The sequence below is a fragment of the Myotis myotis genome, unplaced genomic scaffold, assembly GCF_014108235.1.
Source record: "Myotis myotis isolate mMyoMyo1 unplaced genomic scaffold, mMyoMyo1.p scaffold_m19_p_20, whole genome shotgun sequence".
NCBI lineage: Eukaryota > Metazoa > Chordata > Mammalia > Chiroptera > Vespertilionidae > Myotis > Myotis myotis.
In genome coordinates this window covers 13,398,332-13,421,883 of record NW_023416325.1, presented here as the reverse complement: position 1 = coordinate 13,421,883, position 23,552 = coordinate 13,398,332, and the positions used below count along the sequence as shown (strand labels likewise).

General features: G+C 53.0%; 1 protein-coding gene across 1 annotated transcript; it reads left to right on the top strand.

Annotated features, from left to right (window-relative positions):
• The first annotated feature begins 3,316 nt into the window (after nt 1-3,316).
• Nucleotides 3,317-23,290, top strand: YPEL1 (yippee like 1). Its single transcript, XM_036353599.1, has 5 exons — nt 3,317-3,531; nt 14,671-14,920; nt 20,156-20,199; nt 20,931-21,039; nt 22,306-23,290. Exons 2-5 carry the CDS (start codon nt 14,804-14,806, stop codon nt 22,393-22,395), a joined length of 360 nt encoding a protein of 119 aa, XP_036209492.1. The 5' UTR covers nt 3,317-3,531; nt 14,671-14,803; the 3' UTR covers nt 22,396-23,290.
• Nucleotides 23,291-23,552: the final 262 nt, after the last annotated feature.

The following is a 23,552-nucleotide window of genomic DNA, read 5'->3' as shown; positions in this document are numbered from 1 at the left end:
TGCCCAGCCCTGAGGCTTTGAGGTGAGGACAGGGAGGCTGGCAGACTACAGGCTGTGGCGGCTGGGTGCCTGGTGAAACCACAAAGAGTAGTTAATAAAAATAAAACATGTATAGCCCTAGCCAGTTTGGCTCAGTGGATGGAGCATTGGCTTGAGGACTGAAGGGTCCCGGGTTCGATTCCGGTCAGGGGCATGTGCCTTGGTTGCAGGCACATCCCCGGGGGGGGGGGGGGGGTGCGGGAGGCAGCTGATCGATGTATATCTCTCATCGATGTTTCTAACTCTCTATCCCTCTCCCTTCCTCTCTGTAAAAAAATCAATAAAATATATTTAAAAAAAAATAAAACATGTATAGAAAACACTAGGGCATTACATAAAATAAGTATGTTTTAAATAATGAAACTATACTAGATCATAATGAAAAAAATATTTTTTAGTTTTTTTAAAAATAACATCTTTATTGATTTTAGAGAGAGGAAGGGAGAGGGATAGGGAGAAACATCAGCTGCCTCCTGCACACCCCCCACAGGGGATCGAGCCTGCAACCGGGCATGTGCCCTGACTGGCAATCAAACCAGCAACCTGTTGGTGCATGGGATGACGCTCAACCAACTGAGTGACACGGTCCAGGGCTTTTATAAAATATATTTTTATTGATTTCAGAGAGAAAGGGAAAGGGAGAGAGAGATTAAAGCATCAATGATGAGAATCATTGATCGGCCGCCTCCTGCACGCCCCCTACTGGGGATCGAGCCTGCAACCGGGCATGTGCCCTGACTGGAATTGAACTGGGGGCCCTTCGGTCCACAGGCCGATGCTCTATCCACTGAGCCAAACTGGCTAGGGCCTTTATTTTTTTACTGTTTTTTATTGTGGTAAAACACAACATAAAATTTGTCATTTTTTTTTATTTTTTTAAAATATATTTTATTGATTTTTTACAGAGAAGAAGGGAGAGAGATAGAGAGTCAGAAACATCGATGAGAGAGAAACATCGATCAGCTGCCTCCTGCACATCTCCTACTGGGGATGTGCCCGCAACCCAGGTACATGCCCTTGACCGGAATCGAACCTGGGACCTTTCAGTCCGCAGGCCGACGCTCTATCCACTGAGCCAAACCGGTTTCGGCAACATAAAATTTGTCATTTAAGCCATTTAACAAATATATTTTATTGATTTTAGAGAGGGGGAGAGGGAGAGAGAGGGAAAGAGGAACATTGATTAGCTGCCTTCCATAAGCTCCCCAAAGGACCGGGGATCTAACCAGCAACCTAGGTATGTGCCCTAACCGGGGGAACTGAACAGGCAACCCTTCAGGGCACGGGATGACTCCAAGCAACCGAGCTCTGCCCCTCGGGGCCCTTTTATCCATTTTTAAGCGAATAACAAAGCAGCATTAACTGCATTCACATTGCTGTGCAGCCATCACCACTATCTAGTCCCAAAATTACCATTATCCCACACAGAAATTTCATACCCACAAAATGATTCTTTTACTGTCGTCACAGTTAAAAACATTTGAAAGGCGCTGGTCAGTGGTCAGGAGGGGGTTCGTATCGGTGGCCATGCAGGGGACAAGACCCTGGCAGGACAGGGGCCAGGGAGCTGACAGGCCAGGATGCTGGAAGGTCACCTACAATTTACATACATATTGCAATCACTGACATTGTAAAGGAAAGCCAAGTCTCCAAGAATGAAGCTAGGAACCATATGCAAAGAACATGGTGCTAACATTTTCAGAGAATGAAGGGGTCTGCAGAAATAATTGAAGTGCCCAACCACCGCACACAGATCTGTAGGTAGGCATATGGTAAGTTTAATATTGTGCAGCCACTAAAAATGTTTATAAAAAACTGCAATAACAGAAAAATTCCCCTTCAAAAAGCAGACTACAAAAGTATGTAAATTTTTGGCTCATATCAGAATTATAATTTGCTTTTAACAAAGAACTAGCTGAGCCCAGCCCATGTGGTCCAGTGGTTGAGTGCAGACCTATGAACCAGGAGGTCACAGTTGGATTCCCGGTCCGGGCACAAGGCAGGGTTGCAGGCTCATCCCCAGTAGGGGGCGTGCAGGAGGCAGCTGACCGATCATTCTCTCATTGATGTTTCTATCCCTCTCCCCTTCCTCTCTCTGAAATCAATAAAAATTAAAATTAAAACACACACACACAAAGAACAAGCTGAGAAAAGGTGTTTGCAATAGCAAAAACAAGGAAAGCTTAATATTTAAGACAAAGTAATCCTGACAATTCCCAAGAAAAAGGAAACCTAGTTGGAAATTGAAGACCTGAAGGACTTGTTAATGGAGATGCTAACACATCTCTGGAAAACGCATCTTAACAGGTCATGAGTTCCCACTTTGCGGCCAGGTTTGCGGAGGACCTCGCTGGAAGAATGGCTACGCTCCCACAAATGTTTAAGAGGCAATATCCACTGCCTTCTACGCAATCAACCCGTGACGCCCAAAGACACAGATCTGTACAGTGCATTGCACAAAAGAAACAAGATCTAAAGGTGCTAACATATATGAAAATGTTATACACATTGTGACCGCAACAGCGTGGGTTTCTTAAAGGTATTATGTAATTTACAAACCAATCTATAGAGAAAGGTTATGGGACCAATAAACTAATGACATGACAGGAGTTGGGGAACAAAGTGTGCACAGCGAGAGAGGGCGGGCTGCCTGGGGGGCCGAGAGCGCTATCGGGTCCGATTTGGGGGTTCCAGAGCAGCGTTAGGGGCCAGGTGCAGATCCAGAGGTAGAATGGCTTGGAGAGTCCTAGGAGGATGGGGGAGCGCGCAAGACGCCGTCCCCTGCGGACAGGGCTCAGGAAGGTCTGGCCAGGAAAACCCGGCGCCACGCACCGGCCCGCACGCCCCACGTCGACCCGGGAGCTGTGAGCCCATCACGTCCACGGCCGGTCCACGCGCGCGGAGAAGGTAGGCTTCCTGGGGCGCAGCTCCACGCGGCCACAGGACCCTGCGGGTAGGCGCCCAGCCCGGGCCCGCAGGCGCCTGCGCGCGGCGCTCTCCGCTGAGCTCGCCCCGAGTCCCGCCCCGCCCCGCACGGCCCGCCCCTGCGCCCCCGCCTTCACGGACGGGCTCCGAGGCCGCGCTCGCAGGACCGGCCAATGGAAGCGCGGCGCGCCCCGCAGCACGTGCGCCCCTGCCCAGCTGGGGCCGAGCGCGAGCCGCCGAGCTCCCGGGTGCGGAGCGCGCAGGGCGGGGGCGCGCTGGCGGGGCGGGGCGCGGGCGGTGTGCGGGCGGGGCGCGGGCGGCGCTACGTGCTGATTGGCCCGCACCGCGTTCCGAGGCCGTTAACGGCGGCGCGGCGGGGCCGGGGCTCCAAAACAAAGGGCTGGCGGCCCGCGGGGCGGCGGCGGGAGGATGCCTCGCGCCCGGCGGAGGTGCCAACGGCCGCAGCGCGCCCCGGGCCGCGCCGGGGCCGCGTGAGAACCGAGCCCGCGCTGACCGAGGCCCGGGCCGGATGGCACTGCGGGCTGGGGCGCGGACCGCCGAGCGGCCGTGAGTACGGGCGGGCCTGGACTCTGTGGCGCGGGCGGCTACTTCGTGGCGACCCGAGGCGCCGGCGGCTGCGGGCAGGGCCGGAGCACCTGTTGGGCGTCCAGGCGGGCAGGCGGGGCGCGGACGGCCGCACCTGTCGGTGTTTTCCTTCTGATTTGATGGTTCGGTTTGTTGGCGTTGGGTTCGCTCCGTTTGGGGGCAGACCCCAAAGCCTCATCTTTGGTTTGGCCCCCGCTTTCTCCCCCACCCCCACCCCAGCCATGAAAATATGTACAGAGGGAATGGACCACATAATAATAGGCTTTTCCCTCTTTAAAATAAATAAGTCGCCATTGGGGAGGAGAGGGAGGACAAAGAGGTCTCCGAGGTTGGCTCCGAAAAGGGGGCGTTTTCAAGTTGCCCACGCAGAGCTCGTGACTCGCAGGAAGCCCTCCGCGTTGGTTCACCACTTGTGGCACGAGGCTCGGTGAAAGCGGCCGCAGACGCCTTTGCGTTGGAAACCCGCTCTGCGGGGCCCCCTTCCCCCGCCCCCCTGAGAGGGGCATCTTCTGGTGTCCACATACGTGCCAAGTTTTAGGGTGGGAAGAAGGCGAAACTCCGTTTTAGATGGACGGTGGCCCCAGGAGACATCCATTTCGCCACCCCCCAAGCCTTTTCCGTTCCGTTGCATTTCTTTGTATCCAAAACACACACACACCCCTTACCCTGCGATGCCTTTGCCAAGAATGTTATTTTTTCCACCAACCAGGCCCCGCGCCTACAGTCCCCAAAGCCTGCAAACAAGGCTTGCCTCCCCGGGGGAACCTTCCCCGAGCTTCACCTGCCCCGGCTGCCTCTCCGCCCTCACCTGTGCGCCCTCCCGCCTCTGCGCCAGTGGGTGTTCGCGGAGCAGGTGCTGTGCACGCTCCCAGGGGGATGGGCTTCCTTACCCCGCGCCGGGCTCCCCTCGCCTGGCTGTGGCCTCTGGGGCGACAGCAGCGCACCTGGGAAGGATGCTCTTACCGCCGCATCCTGGACCTTCACGCGCGGTCCCCTGGCGTCACAGGGTAAGGGGGCTCCACTTGTGGGAACCCTCGGAGCGAGGACCCGGGCAAACTCGTGTCTTCAAACGACCGTGTAGCCCAGGGTCTGGCCTGTGTTGGGCACTTTAAAAAAATAATAATAATAACTGAATGATCTTCATTAGGAATCTGAGCAAAGGTCTTTCTGCTTTTTAAATGAACTTCTTATTTTGGAATAATGTTAGATTTACATAAAAGTTGCAAAAATAGTACAGGCCGTCCCAAGGCGCCCCACACCCCGTGCTACCATCCTCCAATGCGTGGTACATTTGCCAGAATTAGCAGCTGACGCGGGTACATTAAGTCAAGTCCAGACGTTAAGTCTTTCTGTTTCTGAAGCACGAAGGTTTGCTGGGCTCTTTACCTTGAGAGCCCTGCTCCGGTGATGTCTGTCTTCGCGCGGTTCCCTGGGGACCGTGGGTCAAGGGGCAGGAGTGCAGGGGGCGAGGGGCCGCCACTGGCTTTCATGTCTCCCCCTCCCTGGGAGACGGACAGGAGGCGTCTGCCTGCTTTCAAACCGGATCTCCAGCCCAGGTTCATTGGGTTTTGAATTTTAAGAAAGTGGTTAGGTCTGTGAATCGGCAAAACCTCTAGAGGGGGGATTTTGACAAGAGATGCCAGCCGAGGTTGGAGCACGTTCTGAACAGCCAAGTCACTGGGGGGCCACGGCTTCTGGGGAGGCAGCCTGAGCTCCTTTCTGGAAAGGAGTCAAGAGGATGACATGGACTCGGGGGCGGCTGGGAGACATGGTGACAAAGACGGAGGGGGGTGCGGGGGGTGAAGAGGGGGGAGCCCTGCGGGAAAACCTGGCCACGGCTGAGAATAAAATAGGGATCCTGGGCCAACCCACCCGCTGCCCCGGGGAAGGGACCCCGGAGCCAGGCTTCCCTGTCGCGGGGGGCGGAGGTGTTGGGCCGAGCTTGCCGACTGAGCCAAGCTTGTGAGTCCCTGGACCACCTAGTGAATTGCGGAGTAACCCCATTTTACAGGGGAGGCGGCGCGGCCACCACACTCGCGCCACGGTGTGCTGGGGCCTCCTTTCAGCCTTGCCCCCCCCCCCCATGCCGGGGTGCCAAAGCTCACCTGCTGGCTCCCAGGTGCCACCGGCTTCCCAGCGCCAACACTCTCTCCCCCCAGGCACCAGCCCCTTCCCATCCCTCTCTGCATTTGGGGTTTTTCCCGTCCCTTGCACAACACAGGGCTTTGACTGTTTTAGTTAGCATTTTGGTGACTAATAGTTCAAGGTTACCAGCCTCTTTCCTCTTGCTTCAATCCAGTCTTCGGGGCCGAGTCCCTGGTCCTGCATCTCCCCTTCTTAGCCAGGAAGCAAGCGACCTTTGCTGGAATGTCCCGAGGCCACGACGGGAAACTTTGTTACTAGTGGGAGGATTGAAGGGAATGTATTGAAGGTTCTTGGAAAGGAAAGGCTCAGTGCAAACTCAGGAATCATAGTCTCGTGGGCGGTGCAGGAACCCAGCCCCTCGGCCCCGGGGGAGGCAGGGGCAGCGCGGTGCACAGGGGCCGAGGGGCTGTATCCGAGGACAGCGCGGAGGTGGGAGGACTGAAGGGGGAGTCTCCTCTCCCTCCCGGGACCCAGGGTCCAAGGCTGCGGCTCCTGAAATGTGGAGAAAAGCTTTTTATCCCCTAACGAGGAGGAGGGAAGGCCGTGTGCGCCGCAGGCAAACGGTACCTGTGCTGTCGCACCTGTTGATGTAAATCCTTCCAGGCCTTCCCCTGCCTGTGTGTGCAGGTGCCACGAGTGAGTTTGAATGTTCAGTATATACACTTGGTATCAAAATCAGAAGTTAACCAGCCCGGCCGGCGTGGCTCAGTGGTTGAGCGTCGACCTGTGAACCAGGAGGTCACAGTTCGATTCCCGGTCAGGGCACGTGCCCGGGTTGCGGGCTCCATCCCCAGTGTGGGGTGTGCAGGAGGCAGCCAATGATTCTCATCATTGATGTTTCTATGTCTCTCTGTCTCCCTTCCTCTCTGAAATCAATAAAAATATATATTTTTAAAATCATTAGTTAACAAAGGAAGACAGTGAAAAGGAAGTGCCTTCCCTGTCCCCCGTCCCAGCCGGAGTCCCACTTTGCATCTATTTCTGGTTCACGTTTATCAGCACCTTTGGCCAGTCTCTGGGTTAGACTTGAGGTGGTTTCTAATCTTGTTACTACAGGCAACATTGTAACCACCGTTACCAGTTACATTGCACGCGTGCAAGCCCGGAGGTGAATGCCTGGGTGGCCACTGGGTCCAGGGGGTGTGCCCGGGAGCACCCAGCCGGCTGCACGCAGCCTGTTCTCGCAGGTTGAAGGCAGATGTCAGGTGCCTTTGATTTGCAACGATGAGTATCGCTCACACCTGTCTGCAGGCACCATGGTCCAGGGCGGGGGTCCTCAAACTTTTTAAACGGGGGGCCAGTTCACTGTCCCTCAGACCGTTGGAGGGCCGAACTATAGTTTTTAAAAAAAAACTATGAACAAATTCCTATGCACACTGCACATATCTTATTTTGAAGTAAAAAAACAAAACGGGAACAAATACAATATTTGTATTTGCATGTGGCCCGAGGGCCGTAGTTTGAGGACCCCTGGTCCAGGGGATGGACTGGCGTTGAATCCAGCCCCCCAGCTTACTTACTGTGCAATGTTGGCGGATTGATTGACCTTTCTGGGCCTCAGTTTCCCTGTCTGCAGAGTGGGACCGAGAACACTCATCTCTCAGGGCTGCTGGTAATTCATTTGATTTTCGTGAAGTCATCCGCTTCGGATGGGCCGGCCTGGGCTCTGAGGCGCTTTGGGGGCGTCTGCGTTTCCTTTTCTGTGAAGGGTGTGACCTCCACGCATGCACCTGCCTGGCGTTCTGTGCTTCCCGGACTCTGCCGGACACAGCAGCCGGGCGGACAGCACCGTGTCTCAGCTCCCCGGAGCTCTGTGCACAGCACGTGACGGGGGCCGGTTCCCTCTGATACCGACAGCCCGCTTCCTTGCCGGCCGCCTCCTTCCTGCTCACGGGGAGGTGGAGGCCTGGGACGAGCTCACCCGCCGGCACGGTGACGCTGTGCTGGGAGGAAGAGTAAATGGGGGGGAATAGAGAGCTAGGGGGTCTCGGGGCCTGTGTCCTATGGCGTGAGGACCAGCAGGTGGAGAGAGGGAAGGGAGCCCTCGGCCCTTGGGCAGCTTCCATTCTGTCCTGTAATTGTCAGAGCTCTTTGGCTTGGGGGTTCATTTCTCAATGTTTTGTCTTTAGAATTGTGGTGATGGCACCGTATGGACACAGGCCTGATTCACGTTCTCTTAAAATACTTACACGTGCTTGTTGTAGGAGAGAAACTTCTGGAATCAGAATATTGTTTTGGCTCTAAAAACTGACCCCACACCAATATCTTTGGGGGGAGGGTGGCTGCCCTCCCTGCACGGGGGTTGGGGGGGGGGCGTGATGCCCTGGGCTGGACGCGGCACTCGATGCATTGCCGTCGGTTACTCACAGGTGGTTCCCGAGCCCAGGAGGGAGCCACTGGTTCAAAAGCCATGAGCAGTGTTTTGCCACTAAAGGGTCCTAGACCTGAGTGACAAGCCTCTGGCTGATCCAAGATTCCTGCCTCTCGCCCCTTCACGTTATGCTGTCGAAGGAGGTCGAGGAAGGAGAGGGGATAAAACAGAAGTTTGTTAATTTAAGGCTCCTGGTCAGGGGCATGTACCTCGGTTGTGGGCACATCCCCAATAGGGGGTGTGCGGGAGGCAGCTGATCGATGTTTCTCTCTCATCAATATTTCTAACTCTCTATCCCTCTCCCTTCCTCTCTGTAAAAAAAATCAATAAAATATATATTTTTTAAAAAAGTGGTCAGCCCTGGCTGGTTTGGCTCAGTGGATAGAGCGTCGGCCTGCAGACTGAAGGGTCCCGGGTTCGATTCCAGTTGAGGGCATGTGCCCAGGTTGCGGGCTCGATCCCCAGTGGGGGGCGTGCAGGAGGCAGATGATCAGTGATTCTCTCTCATCGTTGATGTTTCTATCTCTCCCTCTCCCTTCCTCTCTGAAATCAATAAAAATGTATTTTTAAAAAAGAAGGGAAGTCAGAACAAGTCTGCTCCTTCCTCGCTGGGCAGCCCTGGCGCGGGAGCGGGGGTGGGCTGATGTGTCCGCGTGGACAGTGGGCACGGGGTGGGAGGGGAGCAGCCGGGGCTTTGCCAGCGGGGCTGGTGCAGGTGGTGTCCGAGGTGAGGCTTACCTTTGCGCCCTCCCTGGGGCACTCGGGGAGCTGGTCAGAGAATTCCTAACTGGCCCAGGAGGCTGGAGCAGCAGGTAAAATCTGATGAGAGGTATTGGGGCCTATGTGATGTTTTTGTGAGAACAAGATCTCAAGGTCTGGGCAGTTCTAAATGTTATTACTCAATGTTATTCTTGCGAAATGTTAAAATGTAACAGTATTTTAACGTAGCACAGTATTTTGCAGAGCAGCTATAAACAGGATGAGCTTGACAGGAACCCAACAGATTAATGTAGCCAACGGCAAAGAAGAAATCAGTGTGTAATTAACCAAATAGTACGAATAAGCGATAGCTCAGCCTCCCTCAGTGGGACAGGTTTGGATATGAGTCCTTCGACCTTCATTTGCTGCAAGGACAGTAATAAAACTACCTGGTGACAACCAGATCACCTCTTTTAAAAATATTTTTTTATTGATTTCAGAGAGAAAGGGAGAAGGAGAGAGAGAAACATCAATGATGAGAGAGAACCATTGATTGGCTGCCTCCTGCACGCCTCAGGAGGATCAAGACAGCAACCCAGGCATGTGCCCTGACCAGGATTAGAACCGTGATCTCCTGGTTCATAGGTTGATGCTCAACCACTGAGCACACCAGCCGGGCCAGGTTTTCTTCTTCAATAGGACACCCCAAGTGGTGAACCCCTTGAGTTTGGTAACACTTGATTGGTGAAGTCCTTGATTCTTAAGAAACCCAAGGGGAAAAATTCAGGATGGGCACATGATTCAATGGCAGCTAGTGGGGGTGGGAGGATGGGGAGTGGGTTTTTTCTGGAATTACTAATTGGGAATATCTAATACAATTAGGCTTGTTCAGAAATACCTTAACACTTGGTTGTGAAGCCCATTTATTGGAGAAGGAAACAGGCTTCATTTTATTTTATATTTTAATATATTTTTATTGATTTCAGAGAGGAAGAGAGAGGGGGAGAGAGAGAGAGAAGCATCATTGATCGGCTGCCTTCTGCATGGTATCGAGCCCACAACCCGGGCATGTGCCCTGACCAGGAATCGAGTGGTAGCCTGCTGGCTCCCAGGTGATGACATTGAGCCACACTGGCCACACCGGCCCGGTGTAACAGGCTTCATTTTAGAGGGTAGGTGTGGGTGTGGGTGTGGGCGCGTGGCCCTTGTGTGGAAATTTCCTCCGCTGCCGTCTTGTCGGCTGGCTTTCTCTGTTGGGAAGTGCGATAAGCTGTTAACTTTCTATCATGGCATGAAGTGGGATCTGCCTTTTTCTTTTCCTGGATACACAGTTGCCCACCATTTTTTATGTCTGTTCTTTCCCAGTGAGCCACAGTGTCCCTTCTGCTACAGCTGGTGTCCTTCGAGGATCTACATAGGTCTCCTGAGCTTTCTTTTATGTCACATGACCTGGTTTTGTCCCGAGCCAGTCCTATATAATAAAACCCTAATATGCAAATCGACCAAACAGAAGAGCGACCAGTCGCTGTGACACACACTGGCCACCAGGGGGCAGACGCTCAACGCAGGAGCTGCCCCCTGGTGGTCAGTGCGCTCCCACAGGGGGAGCACCGCTCAGTCAGAAGCCGGGCTGGTGGCTGGTGAGCGCAGTGGAGGTGGTGGGAGCCTCTCCCACCTCCTCAGCAGCACTAAGGACCCCTCGGGGGTCCCGGACTGTGAGAGGGCGCAGGCCGGACTGAGGGTCCCCGCCCCCCCAGTTCACGAATGTCGTGCACCAGGCCTCTAGTATCACATACTTTATTTAAAAAAATTTTTTTTTTTTAATTTTAGAGCGGAAGAGGGAACGGGAGAGGCAAAGAGAGAAACATGGATTTGCTCCACTTTTTTGTGCATTCACTGGGTGCTTCTTGTATGTGCCCTGACTAGGGATTGAACCCACAACCTTGGCGTATTGGGACAATGCTTTAACCCAAGCCAGTATCACACTGTTCTTTTTTTTAACACTCACCCGAGGATATGTTCTTTATTGATTTTTAGAGAGAGAGAAGGGAAGAGAGAGGGAAAAGCAAACATTGATCAGTTGCCCCCTGTACACGTCTCCACTGGGAATTGACTGGGATCAAACCTGTAACCTAGGTATGTGCCCTGACCAGGAACTGAATCCACACCTTTTGGTGGACAAGACGAGACATTGCAACTGCCTGAGCCGCCCGGCCAGGGCTGGGACCACACTCTTGCTGACTCTGGGAGACAATGACAGGCTTGGCTCTCTGGCCGACTCTGGTAGAGAACATGCTCCCATCCATCTTGCTCTTCACCAGTTTGGGCCTTTTGATGTGACGGGTTGCAGGACAAATAATATAATAATCAATAAATGGCATAAGAATAAACTGAGCCCTGGCCGGTTTGGCTCAGTGGCTAGAGCGTCGGCCTGCAGACTGAAGGGCCCCAGGTTCGATTCCGGTCAAGGGCATGTACCTTGGATGTGGGCACATCCCCAGTGGGGGGTGTGCAGGAGGCAGCTGATCGATGTTTCTCTCTCATCGATGTTTCTAACTGTCTATCCCTCTCCCTTCCTTTCTGTAAAAAATCAATAATATATATATTTTTTTAAATAAACTTTTGTGTACTCACAACTGTAAACCTACTTTTGCCCCACCCTGTGTATCTTTTTCTCTGCTTTTACTACTTTAACTTTTTTTTCCTGGCTGATGAGAGAGAGAGAAACATGGATTTGTTCCACTCAGCCGTTCATTGGTTACATCTTGTATGTGCCCTGACCGGGGATCGTACCTGCAACCTTGGCAATCGGTACGCCGCTCTGACCAGCTGAGCTGCCTGGCCGGAGCGACTACTCTATAACTTCTTTATTGTGAATCGCATCGATACGAGAAATACATAGAACAGTGTATACAGTTGGCAAAGAACTACAAACCATGCATCTGTGTCGCCAGCGCCCTTCCCGTGTCCTTATGTCTAAGGTGTGTCTCTTGCACGATGAGGAGCTCGAGATGAGTCTTGTGTTCTGCTCAGCCTGGAACCGGACCACCTGACCCGGGTGCGCGTGCGTTCCCTGCGGGCACTGAGGGACTCGCTGGACTCTTGCTCCCTCCCCGGTGCTTCCTGCTCCTTCTGCCGTGTCTTTTCCTCTCCGTTCCTGCCTCCCTTGAGGATCACCTGTTATCGTTCCCGGGTATTTCCTTCACAGGTTTGGAAGTTTATACACTTTTGTTCTTAGAGACGTTTCATCAGAAATTACATTTCTCCTTAATTTACTAGAATCTAAAGTATTTTGGGGGCAATACAAGGGCTCGGACATTTTCCTTTGACTTTTCACCCTGACTGTTGTCATGTATCATAATCCTATCTTTTTAAAGCTTCACAAGTCATTGTTCTGTTTACCCACAGATTTACCATTTTCTTTTTCTTTCTTTTTTTTTTTCCAAATACATTTTATTGATTTTTTACAGAGAGGAAGGGAGAGAGATAGTTAGAAACATCGATGAGAGAGAAACATCAATCAGCTGCCTCCTGCACATCTCCCACTGGGGATGTGCCCGCAACCCTGGTACATGCCCTTGACCGGAATCGAACCGGGGACCTCTCAGTCCGCAGGCCGACGCTCTATCCACTGAGCCAAACCGGTTTCAGGACCATTTTCTTTTTCTTTCTTTTTTTTTTGGCGGGGGGGGGGGGGGGGGGGGGGCGGGGGGGGAGTGGCTTAAACAACAGAATTTTTTTTTTTAGTTTTTTTTTTATTTAAATTCTTTATTGTTGAAAGTATTACATATGTCTCCTTTTTCCCCCATTGACCTCTCCCCATGGCTCCTGGCCCCCAGCACATGCCCTCACCCCCTACTGCCTGTGTCCATTGGTTACGCATATATGCATGCACACAAGTCCTTTGGTTGATCTCTTACCCCCCTCCACTCCCCCACCTCCCCACCTTCCCTCTGAAGTTTGGCATTCCTTCTTTCAGAGTTGTTTTTCTTCTGTATGAAGCACATCCTTGAACTTTTTTAGTGATGTTTTGCTGAGGTCAAGATGTTTTCGCTGAGTCTGGAATTCCGGGATTGCAGTTATCTTTCAGACCCTGAAAGGCCCCTTTCCCTACTGCCTTCTGGCTCCATAGGTTTCCTTGGGAAGGTGTGTGTTGAAAAGTAATTTTCCCTCTCCTGGATACGAATAAGGCCCCCCCCCCTTTTTCTTTGGTTTCTGCAGTTTTATTATGTGGCCAGGTGTGACTTTATTTATTCCACTTGGAACTATTGGACTTCTTGTCTGTGGTTTGGTGTCTTTCTTCAATTCTGAAAAATCCTCAGTCTTCCTTTCTTCACAGATGACGCCTCTGTCCCATGTTCTCCTCACTTTACTTTCTGCAAATCTACAGGCGTGTCTGTGCTTTTGGTGTCATCCAGGAAGTCAGTGCCAAATCCAGTGTCATAAAAATTCTTGCTATATGTTATTCTAAGAGTTTCACAGTTTTATTTCTTGCATTTATGTCTTTGGTGGGCTTTGAGTTCATTTTTGTATACGGTGTAAGGCAAGGGTTTAACGTCATCCTGTTGTATGTGGTGTCCAGTTTTCCCAGCGCCATTTGTTGAAAAGACTGTCCTTCCCCACTGAATGGCCTTGGTGTCCTTGTCGAATCATTTACCACATACAAGGGTTTCCTTCTGGACTGATACCGACTAATGACTGTGGCTCCGCCCTGGCCAGCGTGGCTCAGTTGGTTGGGCGTCCTCCCGTGCGCTGCAAGGTGCTGGTTTGATTCCCAGTCAGGGCAGGTATCTTGGTTGCAGGTTCGATCCCCGGCAGGGGTGGTGCCGGAGGCAGCCGGTCGGTGTCTCACTCTCACATTGATGTTTCTCTCTCCCTCCCTCTCTCCTTTCCTCTCTCTCTAAAAATTAATTTTCAAGATATTTAAAAAAATAGTGGGTCATGTATTCATATATGTCGTGGTGCTTGGAGTCATTCATCCCGTGATTTGGGGCAGGATGTTTCCCGTGCTGCTGTCCCCTCACTCGGACGGGAACCCAGGTGGCTGCTGTTTTCTTTCACTTTTCCTGAAGCCACACACAGTAGACATGTGGCTGATCAAATGTTTCTCAAACTTTTTTTTTTAAATATATATATATTTTATTGATTTTTTACAGAGAGGAAGGGAGAAGGGATAGAGAGCTAGAAACATCGATCAGCTGCCTCCTGCACACTCCCTACTGGGGATGTGCCCGCAACCAAGGTACATGCCCTTGACCAGAATCGAACCCGGGACCCTTCAGTCCGCAGGCCGATGATTTCAGAGGGGAAGGGAGAGGGAGAGAGAGACAGAAACATCAGTGATGAGAGAGAAGCATGGATCAGCTGCCTCCTGAATGCCCCACACGGGTGATTGAGCCCGCAACCCGGAAACGTGGCCCGACCAGGAATTGAACCGTGACCACTTGGTTCATAGATCAGCACTCACCCACTGAGCCCGGCCGGCGGGCTTAGTATTCTTTTCATGTACAATCAATACGGCAGGACTGGATCCTCAACTTCCAGTCCGCCCATCCCCCGTTCTTTTTTTAAAATATATTTTTATTGATTACAGAGAGGAAGGGGGAGAGAGAGAGAGAGAGAGAAAGAGAAAGATCAATGATAAGAGAGAATCATTGATTGGCTGCCTCCTGCACACCCGCTACTGGGAATCTAGCCCGCGACCCGGGCATGTGCCCTTGTCCGGAATTGAACCTGGGACCCTTCAGTCTATAGGCCGATGCTCTAACCACTGAGAAAACTGGCTAGGGCCCACTCCCCTTTCTTCAGAATGCACGCATCCTACACACACCTTGCTGCTGAATTTCATTCTCCGTAACGCACTGTTTGTCCTGACTTACTGCCAGGTCGAGACGTTTTCCTCTGGCCCCAGCTGTGTGGACAGGGCCACACGCCCCCTGACCCACCACGGCGCTTGCGTGCATATTCCAGTGCTGCTTCTGTGAGAGGCCCGCGCCGAGCGAGGACTGCCCCGCAGACATGGTGAAGATGACCAAGTCCAAAACCTTCCAAGCTTATCTGCCAAACTGCCACCGCACGTACAGCTGTGTCCACTGCAGAGCCCACCTGGCCAATCACGACGAGCTCATCTCCAAGGCAAGTGCTGTCCGGCGCCGGGCGGGGCTCCTGCCTCCTGGCTGCGCTGGGCCCTCCGTCCGAGCCTCCGGGCGGCGTGGCTGAGGCCTGTGCGAGATTGTGTGGCCGCCACGGGCTCGCGATCTCCACACCGTGGGCGGGCGGGGCAGGCGGCGGCGGGGACTCCGGGGTCACCACGACCAGAGGGGTCACTGGCCAGAGCAGTAAGATGAGTGTGAAACCGGACACGGCGAGGGCACCAGGGAGCCCAGGAACCTGGGGAAACGGCTGAATGCGTGGGGCCCTTTAAACTGGGCGGCTGGGAAGAGGGAGGCTCCGGGCGGGGGAGGCCCGGGAGGGAGGAGGCCCAGAGCGGGGAGGGAGGCCTGGGAGGGAGGGAGGCCCGGGAGGAGGGAGGGAGGCCTGGGAGGGAGGGAGGCCCGGGAGGGAGGGAGGGAGGCCCGGGAGGGAGGGAGGCCCGGAGCGGGGAGGGAGGCCCGGAGGGGGGAGGGAGGCCCGGGAGGGAGGAGGCCCAGAGCGGGGAGGGAGGCCGGGGAGGGAGGGAGGCCCGGGAGGAGGGAGGGAGGCCTGGGAGGGAGGGAGGCCCGGGAGGGAGGGAGGCCCGGAGCGGGGAGGGAGGCCCGGGAGGGAGGGAGGGAGGCCCGGGAGGGAGGGAGGCCCGGAGCGGGGAGGGAGGCCCGGGAGGGAGGGAGGCCCGGAGCGGGGAGGGAGGCCCGGAGGGAGGGAGGCCCGGAGCGGGGAGGGAGGCCCGGAGCGGGGAGGGAGGCCCGGAGGGAGGGAGGCCCGGAGCGGGGAGGGAGGCTCTGGGCCTCACAGGACCCGAGAGGCCGGCGCCGGTGCCGTGACGGGTCGGCCGTCGCTCTCACTGGGTCACTCTGAGCAGCTTGAGCTGCAGTCAACCCCTGGGCACAGGCAGAGCTGTCCGCACGGAGGGGGAGGGCGTGTTCCCTCCAGAAGCAGTGAGGCCCCCCCCCCCCCCGCCCGGGTCATGACCCCTCCCACCCTCACAGGTCATGACCCCTCCCACCCTCACAGGTCATGACCCCTCCATCCACCTACACAGGTCATGACCCCTCCATCCACCCTCACAGGTCATGACCCCGCCCACCCTCACAGGTCATGACCCCTCCATCCACCCTCACAGGTCATGACCCCTCCATCCACCCTCACAGGCCATGACCCCTCCCACCCTCACAGGTCATGACCCCTCCATCCACCCTCACAGGTCATGACCCCTCCATCCACCCTCACAGGTCATGACTCCTCCCACCCTCACAGGCCATGACCCCTCCCACCCGCACAGGTCATGACCCCTCCATCCACCCTCACAGGTCATGACCCCTCCATCCACCCTCACAGGTCATGACCCCTCCATCCACCCTCACAGGTCATGACCCCTCCTCCCACCCTCACAGGTCATGACCCCTCCCACCCTCCCAGGTCATGACCCCTCCCACCCTCATAGGTCATGACCCCGCCCACCCTCACAGATCTGCTTCCTGGGCCACAGGAACCTCACGCTCTCCTGAAAACAGTCCGTCAGGACGTTGTCCTTTCAGGAATCCCCTCCTAGGCTTCTTGTCTCGCTCGGTTAGAAGAGCATGTGTCCTGTGCTTTAGGTAATGATGAGAGGAGGTCTCCTTTCCGTCCATGATCGGAGGTGACGGTTACACAGGGCAGTTTCTCTGCTTCTGCGGCCCCTTCGCCCAGGCAGAGGTGTCCGGTCGCAGAGCCGCTCGGGGCCTCCCGGTCGGGCCGTGTCCCTGCCGAGCGCCTGGCCCCGAGCAGGCGTCCTCCGTGGCCCACGATGGCGTCCGCCCTGAAGCATCGGGCGGGTTGTGAGGTGGCCAGGGCAGAGGCCTGGGGGGCGGGGAGCAGTCAGGACACTGAAGGAGCCTTTTAGGAGGAAGGGCTGCGGAGAAGCTGAACTCCCCCAGCTTGCAGGCTGCCCAGAGGTGTCAGACTCGTGTCCCCGCTGACGGGAAAGCGAATGCCGCGTTCTCCCCTCACCTCCGCGATTTTCAGCCTTTTCCGTCTCCTGGCACACGTCAGCTCATGACCAAAGCGCGGCGGCGGCACGCCAAGAATGGTTTTGCCGATCTGACAAAAATAGAAATAATTTTGATGCATTCACACTGGACCGCCGTGGTGTTGGCGGTTGTCATTGCCTAACGTGATGGTCTGAGGAGCAGAGGCCAGTGCCCCCGGCGGAGCAGCCAGGCACGCGTGCCTTCAGAACCCTCGCGGCACCGTCTCCCGTTGTTCCGCAGCGCCCGTCGCGGAGAGCAGAACCGAATCCACGCGAGGCGGAGGCCGTCCTGACAGGCTCACAGTCTCTGGGTCCATCTGTTTTGTTTTGTTTTTTATATTTTATTGATTTTTTACAGAGAGGAAGGGAGAGGGATAGAGAGCTAGAAGCATTGATGAGAGAGAAACATCCATCAGCTGCCTCCTGCACACCCCCCACTGGGGATGTGCCCGCAACCAAGGTACATGCCCTTGACCGGGATTGAACCTGGGACCCTTCATTCCGCAGGCCAACGCTCTATCCACTGAGCCAAACCGGTCAGGGCATCTGGGTCCATCTGTGCGCTGACAAGCAACCCCGGCCCAGGAAGCCCACCGGTGAGGCAGGTCTCGTTGTCAGAGGCAACCCCGTCTGCAGCCACATCGGGCAGAGCGCTGTTTTCGTCAAGTTTTATGTATCATCTGCGGCTACTTTGGTGCCACCACCGAGTGTAAATGGCCCCACAGCCTAAAACATTCATCTGGCTCTAACTTACAGCAGTTTGCAGAGCACAGCTGTGGTCAGACTGTGGCTTTAATTTGAACCACAGATCTGATCACACCTTTGATCCAAATCCTGTGTCAAAAATGAGGATCCAGCCCCAGCTGGTTTGGCTCAGTGGATAGAGCATCGCCTGCGGACGGAAGGGTCCCAGGTTTGATTCCGGTCAAGGGCACATGCCTGGGTTGGGGGCTCAATCCCCAGTGTGGGGGGGGGTGTGTGTGTGTGTGTGGGAGGTAGCTGATCGATGATTCTCACTCATCATTGATGTTTTATCTCTCCCCTTTTCCCTTCCTCTCTGAAGTCAATATATATATATATATATATATATATATATATATATGTATGTATATATATATATATATATATATATATATATATATATATTTATATTTACACAATTTTTTTGAAAACCCAAGAGGATAGTATTTAAAAAAAACAAACCAAGAATTCACAAAATATGTGAAAATTTGGAAAATCAGTCTAGAAACGATAGGGCTGTGTGAAAAGTTTTTATGATGAATCTTTAATTGGACATAAATAATATTCCTCATTCTAAGAAGCTACTTAAGGGAAGACCCCTTTTTAAGTCTGAAAGCTGTATATTTAAATCAAAACACTGCTAGTCTCAGGCTGGGTTTTGCTTCAGTAACAACCCCAAATCTGTGGCTTAAAATGGAGGTTTATTTATTTATTTATTTATTTTTTAATCCTCACCTGAGGATATGTTTTCTGTTGATTTTAGAGAGGAAGGGAGAGAGGGAGAAACATTGATCGGTTGCCTCCCCTATGCACACGGAGATCGAACCCACAACCTGGGTATGGGAATTGAACCCACCATCTTTTGGTGAATGGGACGCTCCAACCAGCTGAGCCACCCAGCCAGGGCTAAAGGAGGGTTTGTTTCTTGCTCAGGTAAGGTGTTCACCATGAGGCGGCCAGGGCTCTGTAATTACACATTAAAGTGATGCGTATGTATAAGGGAGTTCCTATCCCAACTCCATTCCTTAGAGTAATCACTTAGTAATTTGGTGTGTGTTGTCTGTTGTGTGTGTGTGTGTGTGTCTGTTTTGTGTGTGTGTGTGTGTGTTGTCTGTTTTGTGTGTGTGTGTGTGTGTATGTGTGTCTGTTTTGTGTGTGTGTGTGTGTGTGTGTCTGTTTTGTGTGTGTGTGTGTGTGTGTGTGTGTCTGTTTTGTGTGTGTGTGTGTGTCTGTTTTGTGTGTGTGTGTGTGTGTGTGTGTGTCTGTTTTGTGTGTGTGTGTGTGTGTGTGTCTGTTTTGTGTGTGTTGTCTGTTTTGTGTGTGTGTGTGTGTGTGTGTGTATGTGTGTCTGTTTTGTGTGTGTGTGTGTGTATGTGTGTCTGTTTTGTGTGTGTGTGTGTGTGTGTGTGTGTGTGTGTGTGTATGTGTGTCTGTTTTGTGTGTGTGTGTGTGTTTGGGGGGGGGGTTCTGTTTGTTGTGTGTGTCCATGACAACACATTTTCACTTTAAAATAGAGCTCACGACACGTCATCTCACAGCTCTCCCTTCGCTTAGCAGTGTTTTATGCCCTTCCCAGCCCACTCGCACCGATCTGTTCCTGTCCCTTTGGAAGTGCCTGAGCCCGGGTGGGAAGGGAATTCATTTGTTTGCTCGCTTATTGGTGGGTTTTTCTTCTTTTTTTTTTTTCCGATTACACTCTGACGGTGACCGTTCTTGTCACATATCCTTGCGCACTCAAGCTGATCGGTTCTTTACAGTCAGTTCTGAGAGTGGGTTGCTGGCCATTCGGTCTGTGCCTTCCACATCTTGGTATGGTCACCTTGTGCTCCAGTCAACCTTCCTCACGGTCTTTTGAATTAGTGCCAAGTGACAGGCAAAGAAACCAAGACAGTGTTCTTGCAGGGGTTTGCATTTCGCTGATTATTTTTGTGGTCCATCTGTTCTGGTGGGTCATTTGAGCCTGGCACCAGACAGACGAACCTCAAGCTGAGTCTGGGACTGACCTGATCTATCCAGGAGGCACTAACACCCCATCCCGCCTCCTAAGTCATCTTGGGATGATCAATATGCTATGAGCTGCTTCTTAGCTTGTAATAGTCCCGGGTGAGCTGTCCTTTCCTCCCAGGAGGGGCCACCTTGTGACTGTTCATTTCAGTGGGAAAGCATGAAAACGCCCCCTTGCCCCTAATATCTGACAGATGTGGTGCATCTGAGTGAGTGAGGACCCCTGGCAGCCCCTGTGGGGCTCTGGGAAGCCATGACTCCCCCCCAACCCCCTGCTTTTGGGAAGATCTTGTCCTGCTCCAGGCCCTGAGCTCAGCCCCTCATGCTCTGCCAGGCAGCCCTTCAGCTCGTGTGCCGATCCGTGACCTGAAACACAGCTCCTCCACTTTCATTCCAAAACTCGAGACTCCTGTCACCTTTGCCTCGTCACAATCACCTTTAACACTTCGCTCTTCTTTCAGTCCTTTCAGGGAAGCCAGGGGCGCGCCTACCTCTTCAATTCTGTGTGAGTATCACGGTCACTCGGCCCGGGGGAGTGACACCAGCACTGCTGTGCTCGGTGTCAGATCCCAGAGGTCGTGTCTGTGCCCATTGAAGCACTCGGTGCTGGAGTTCAGTGCTCCCCAGTATCTAGAACAGCCGTGGGCAAACTACGGCCCGTGGGCCAGATCCGGCCCGTTTGAAATGAACAAAACTAAAAAAAAAAAAAAAAGACCGTACCCTTTTATATAATGATGTTTACTTTGAATTTATATTAGTTCACACAAACACTCCATCCATGCTTTTGTTCCGGCCCTCCGGTCCAGTTTAAGAACCCATTGTGGCCCTTGAGTCAAAACGTTTGCCCACCCCTGGTCTAGAATGACCGGTGTCTCTTACATGATCTTAAAGAATTCTCTCTCGTCTTGAGAGTTTCAGGAAGGCATGCGGTTCTGAGGGATTAGTCTGCACACATGCTGTGGTTTCCTTCCCGTTTGGGGGTGGGGGGGTTGAGTTTTGCTACAGCAGCACTGTGCTACCTCCCAGAGCCTGGCCCGTCCTGGGGAGATAAAAGGTGGTGCCTTCTCCTGAGAGGTGGTGGTGGGCAGGGCTGGGGGAGGCGGGCAGTTACAAACACTGCTGCCTGTCTGGTAACCAACTGCCTCAAGAAATCACCACCAAGGGGGTGGCCCCTCTTTGGGGGGTCGGGGAGGCCTCAGGGGGCAGGTCTCCAGCACCGGCTGCTCCCTCCTGCAGGGTGAACGTGGGCTGCGGCCCCGCCGAGGAGAGGGTCCTTCTCACCGGCCTGCACGCCGTCGCAGACATCTACTGTGAGAACTGCAAAACCACGCTCGGGTGGAAATACGTGAGTGACCACCTTGTTCTGACGTCCAGAGAACACACGGATGTTCTACGATAAATAAAACATTTACAGATGGGAACAAAATCTGCGAATACGTATATCTCCCCCGGAAGTGTAATCCTATCAGAGTTCATTTTTCTTTTAAATATATATTTTTATTGATTTCAGAGAGAAAGAGAGGGGGAGAGAGAAACATCAATGATGAGAATCATTGATCGGCTGCCTCCTGCATATGCCCCCTGGATTGGGGATCAAGCCCGCAACCCAGGCATGTGCCCTGACCCGGAATCGAACCATGACCTCCTGGTTCATAGGTCGATGCTCAACCACTGAGCCATGCTGGCCGGGCAAGAGTTGATTTTTTTTTTTTTTTAATATATTTTATTGATTTTTTACAGAGAGGAAGGGAGAGAGAGAGAGTTAGAAACATCGATGGGAGAAGAAACATCAATCAGCTGCCTCCTGCACACTCCCTACTGGGGATGTGCCCGCAACCCAGGTACATGCCCTTGACCGGAATCGAACCTGGGACTTTTCAGTCCGCAGGCCGACGCTCTATCCACTGAGCCAAACCGGTTTCGGCAAGAGTTGATTTTTTAGAATGTTTTTATTGCTTTCAGAGAGAAGGGGAGAGGAAGAGAGAGGTAGAAGCATCAATGATGAGAATGCTTGATCGGCTGCCTCCTGCATGCCATCCTGGTTTTCTTCGTCAGGGCACGGCCCTCCCTCCTGGAATTCTCGATCGTTGCTGTGTCCCACGTCCCCATCAGATATGAGACACAGTGCCCAGCACAGAGGCGAGCTTAGTGAGGCCTGCACATTCCCCCGTCCGTCCCCCTGCTTGGCCCATTCCATCCCTGACCACCCCGGCCCCCAACAAAGGGCCTTCACTCCCTACAGCATCTCTGAACTATGCCCGGGCTCCCAGTGCAGTCACCTGCACCCTCCTCTCGCCTGGAGTCCCTGGAAGGAGCATCTCGCTCCTCTTCCTCCTCCCAAATTGCCCTGCACATGGCAGGTGCTCAGTTAACAAATCGGAATTCCTGTTTCCCTACAAGTTTAACTGTAACCTGATGCCACAGGCACAGCAGCCGTGCGCTGCCCTCAATGGGCTTGTCACCTGAGACAGACCCCCGCCATGAGCCCGTGCAGGGGACGTCTGGGGAGACGTGCTACCGTACACTCACTCACTTTCTCTGCTCAGAGTGCAGCGAAGTTGAGAATGAAACAGTCTTTCCTGAAACCTTCTGTTTCTACTTTCTCCCCAAGGAACACGCCTTTGAAAGCAGTCAGAAATATAAGGAAGGGAAATTCATCATTGAGCTTGCCCACATGATCAAAGACAATGGCTGGGAGTAAAGCGAAGGCTTCCTGTTCTCTTCCGAATCCTGTTTGGCGAGAGACTTTATTGGAATGGAAACACAGGAGCGCCCTGGATGACTGTTTCTTGAACTTGAACCTTGCAAGCCTGCCCCTGCCGGCCGTTCCCATGGGTAAGGCTCCATGTGGTCTATGTCCTCTTCCGGTATGTGGTCGTTTCAGAAACGTTCCAGTGACCCTTTTCTAGTGTCTCCAACTCTAGAGGAAGAATTAACCAGCTGGTGGCTTACCTGTCTAGTTGATACCTTCTAGAACCTGTGACTTTAAGATCAAGTTTGGCTGCTTTCATAGCTGACAGAAACGAGCCGAATCTACAGACCATGGGGACAGGGTCTTTAGAGCAGGTTCACCCCTGTCGTTTAGGACAGTGTTATAGCCCACTTTTTCCTAATTTGCAAAATTACAAATTGGTTATTTCTCTTGCAAATGAGCTGTTAAGTCACAGTGCTCATTTCAGAATATTCCAGAAGCAGTCAAATCTGTACACGAAGGGTGTTTTTCTTAGCCTTGTTCAAAACCAGAAGATACCATTGATCACATTTTAGGTGAGCTAGAAATAGAGAAATGTGTTCAATGGAACATCCTGTTTATTTAAGCCAATAGCCTCCTTATCTAGGAATCAAGTGAACCAGTTGTTAGCAAAGACTGACCCAGGGCCTGCGGGCGCAGCTGTGCCAGGGCCAGGGCCCGGACCAGGCTCCGGAGGTGGGGCTGACGTGAGGCAGGCATTGAGCGGCTGGGCCATGGAGCACTAGTTTAACACACTGGACTGAGTAAATCCAACTTCCTTTTCTACTCTGATGTACTTGAAGAAAAATAATTATTTTTGCATATGAAAGAGGCCGGAACTAACAGGATAAACTTTCAAACTTGAGATTTGGTAGATTGTTTTTAATGTTTTCAGAAAAGGTTAAAGTTGCAAGACAGGTTTAAACTTTGTAAATGAGATGTTTGGCTGCCTTGCTGGGCTGTCCCACGGGCTGTCACAGAAGGGCCTGCGCAGTGTCCTAGGTCCTGAGTAGCCGCCACATGTTTTAAGTTTTGACCCAGCCCTGCTTCTGCAGGGAGTGGGCACTGCACGGGTTTTGGCCAATTTGTAAAGAATTTAGATCAAAAATGTTCCCAAATAAGTTTTG

What these genes read in the sequence shown, in the direction of transcription:
- YPEL1 (XM_036353599.1), top strand. Translation starts at nt 14,804, where the DNA reads ATGGTGAAGATGACCAAGTCCAAAACCTTCCAAGCTTATCTGCCAAAC. An exon ending in GCCTACCTCTTCAATTCTGT is followed by an intron (nt 20,200 to 20,930) that starts GTGAGTATCACG and finishes TCCCTCCTGCAG; the next exon opens with GGTGAACGTGGGCTGCGGCC. An exon ending in CCACGCTCGGGTGGAAATAC is followed by an intron (nt 21,040 to 22,305) that starts GTGAGTGACCAC and finishes TTTCTCCCCAAG; the next exon opens with GAACACGCCTTTGAAAGCAG.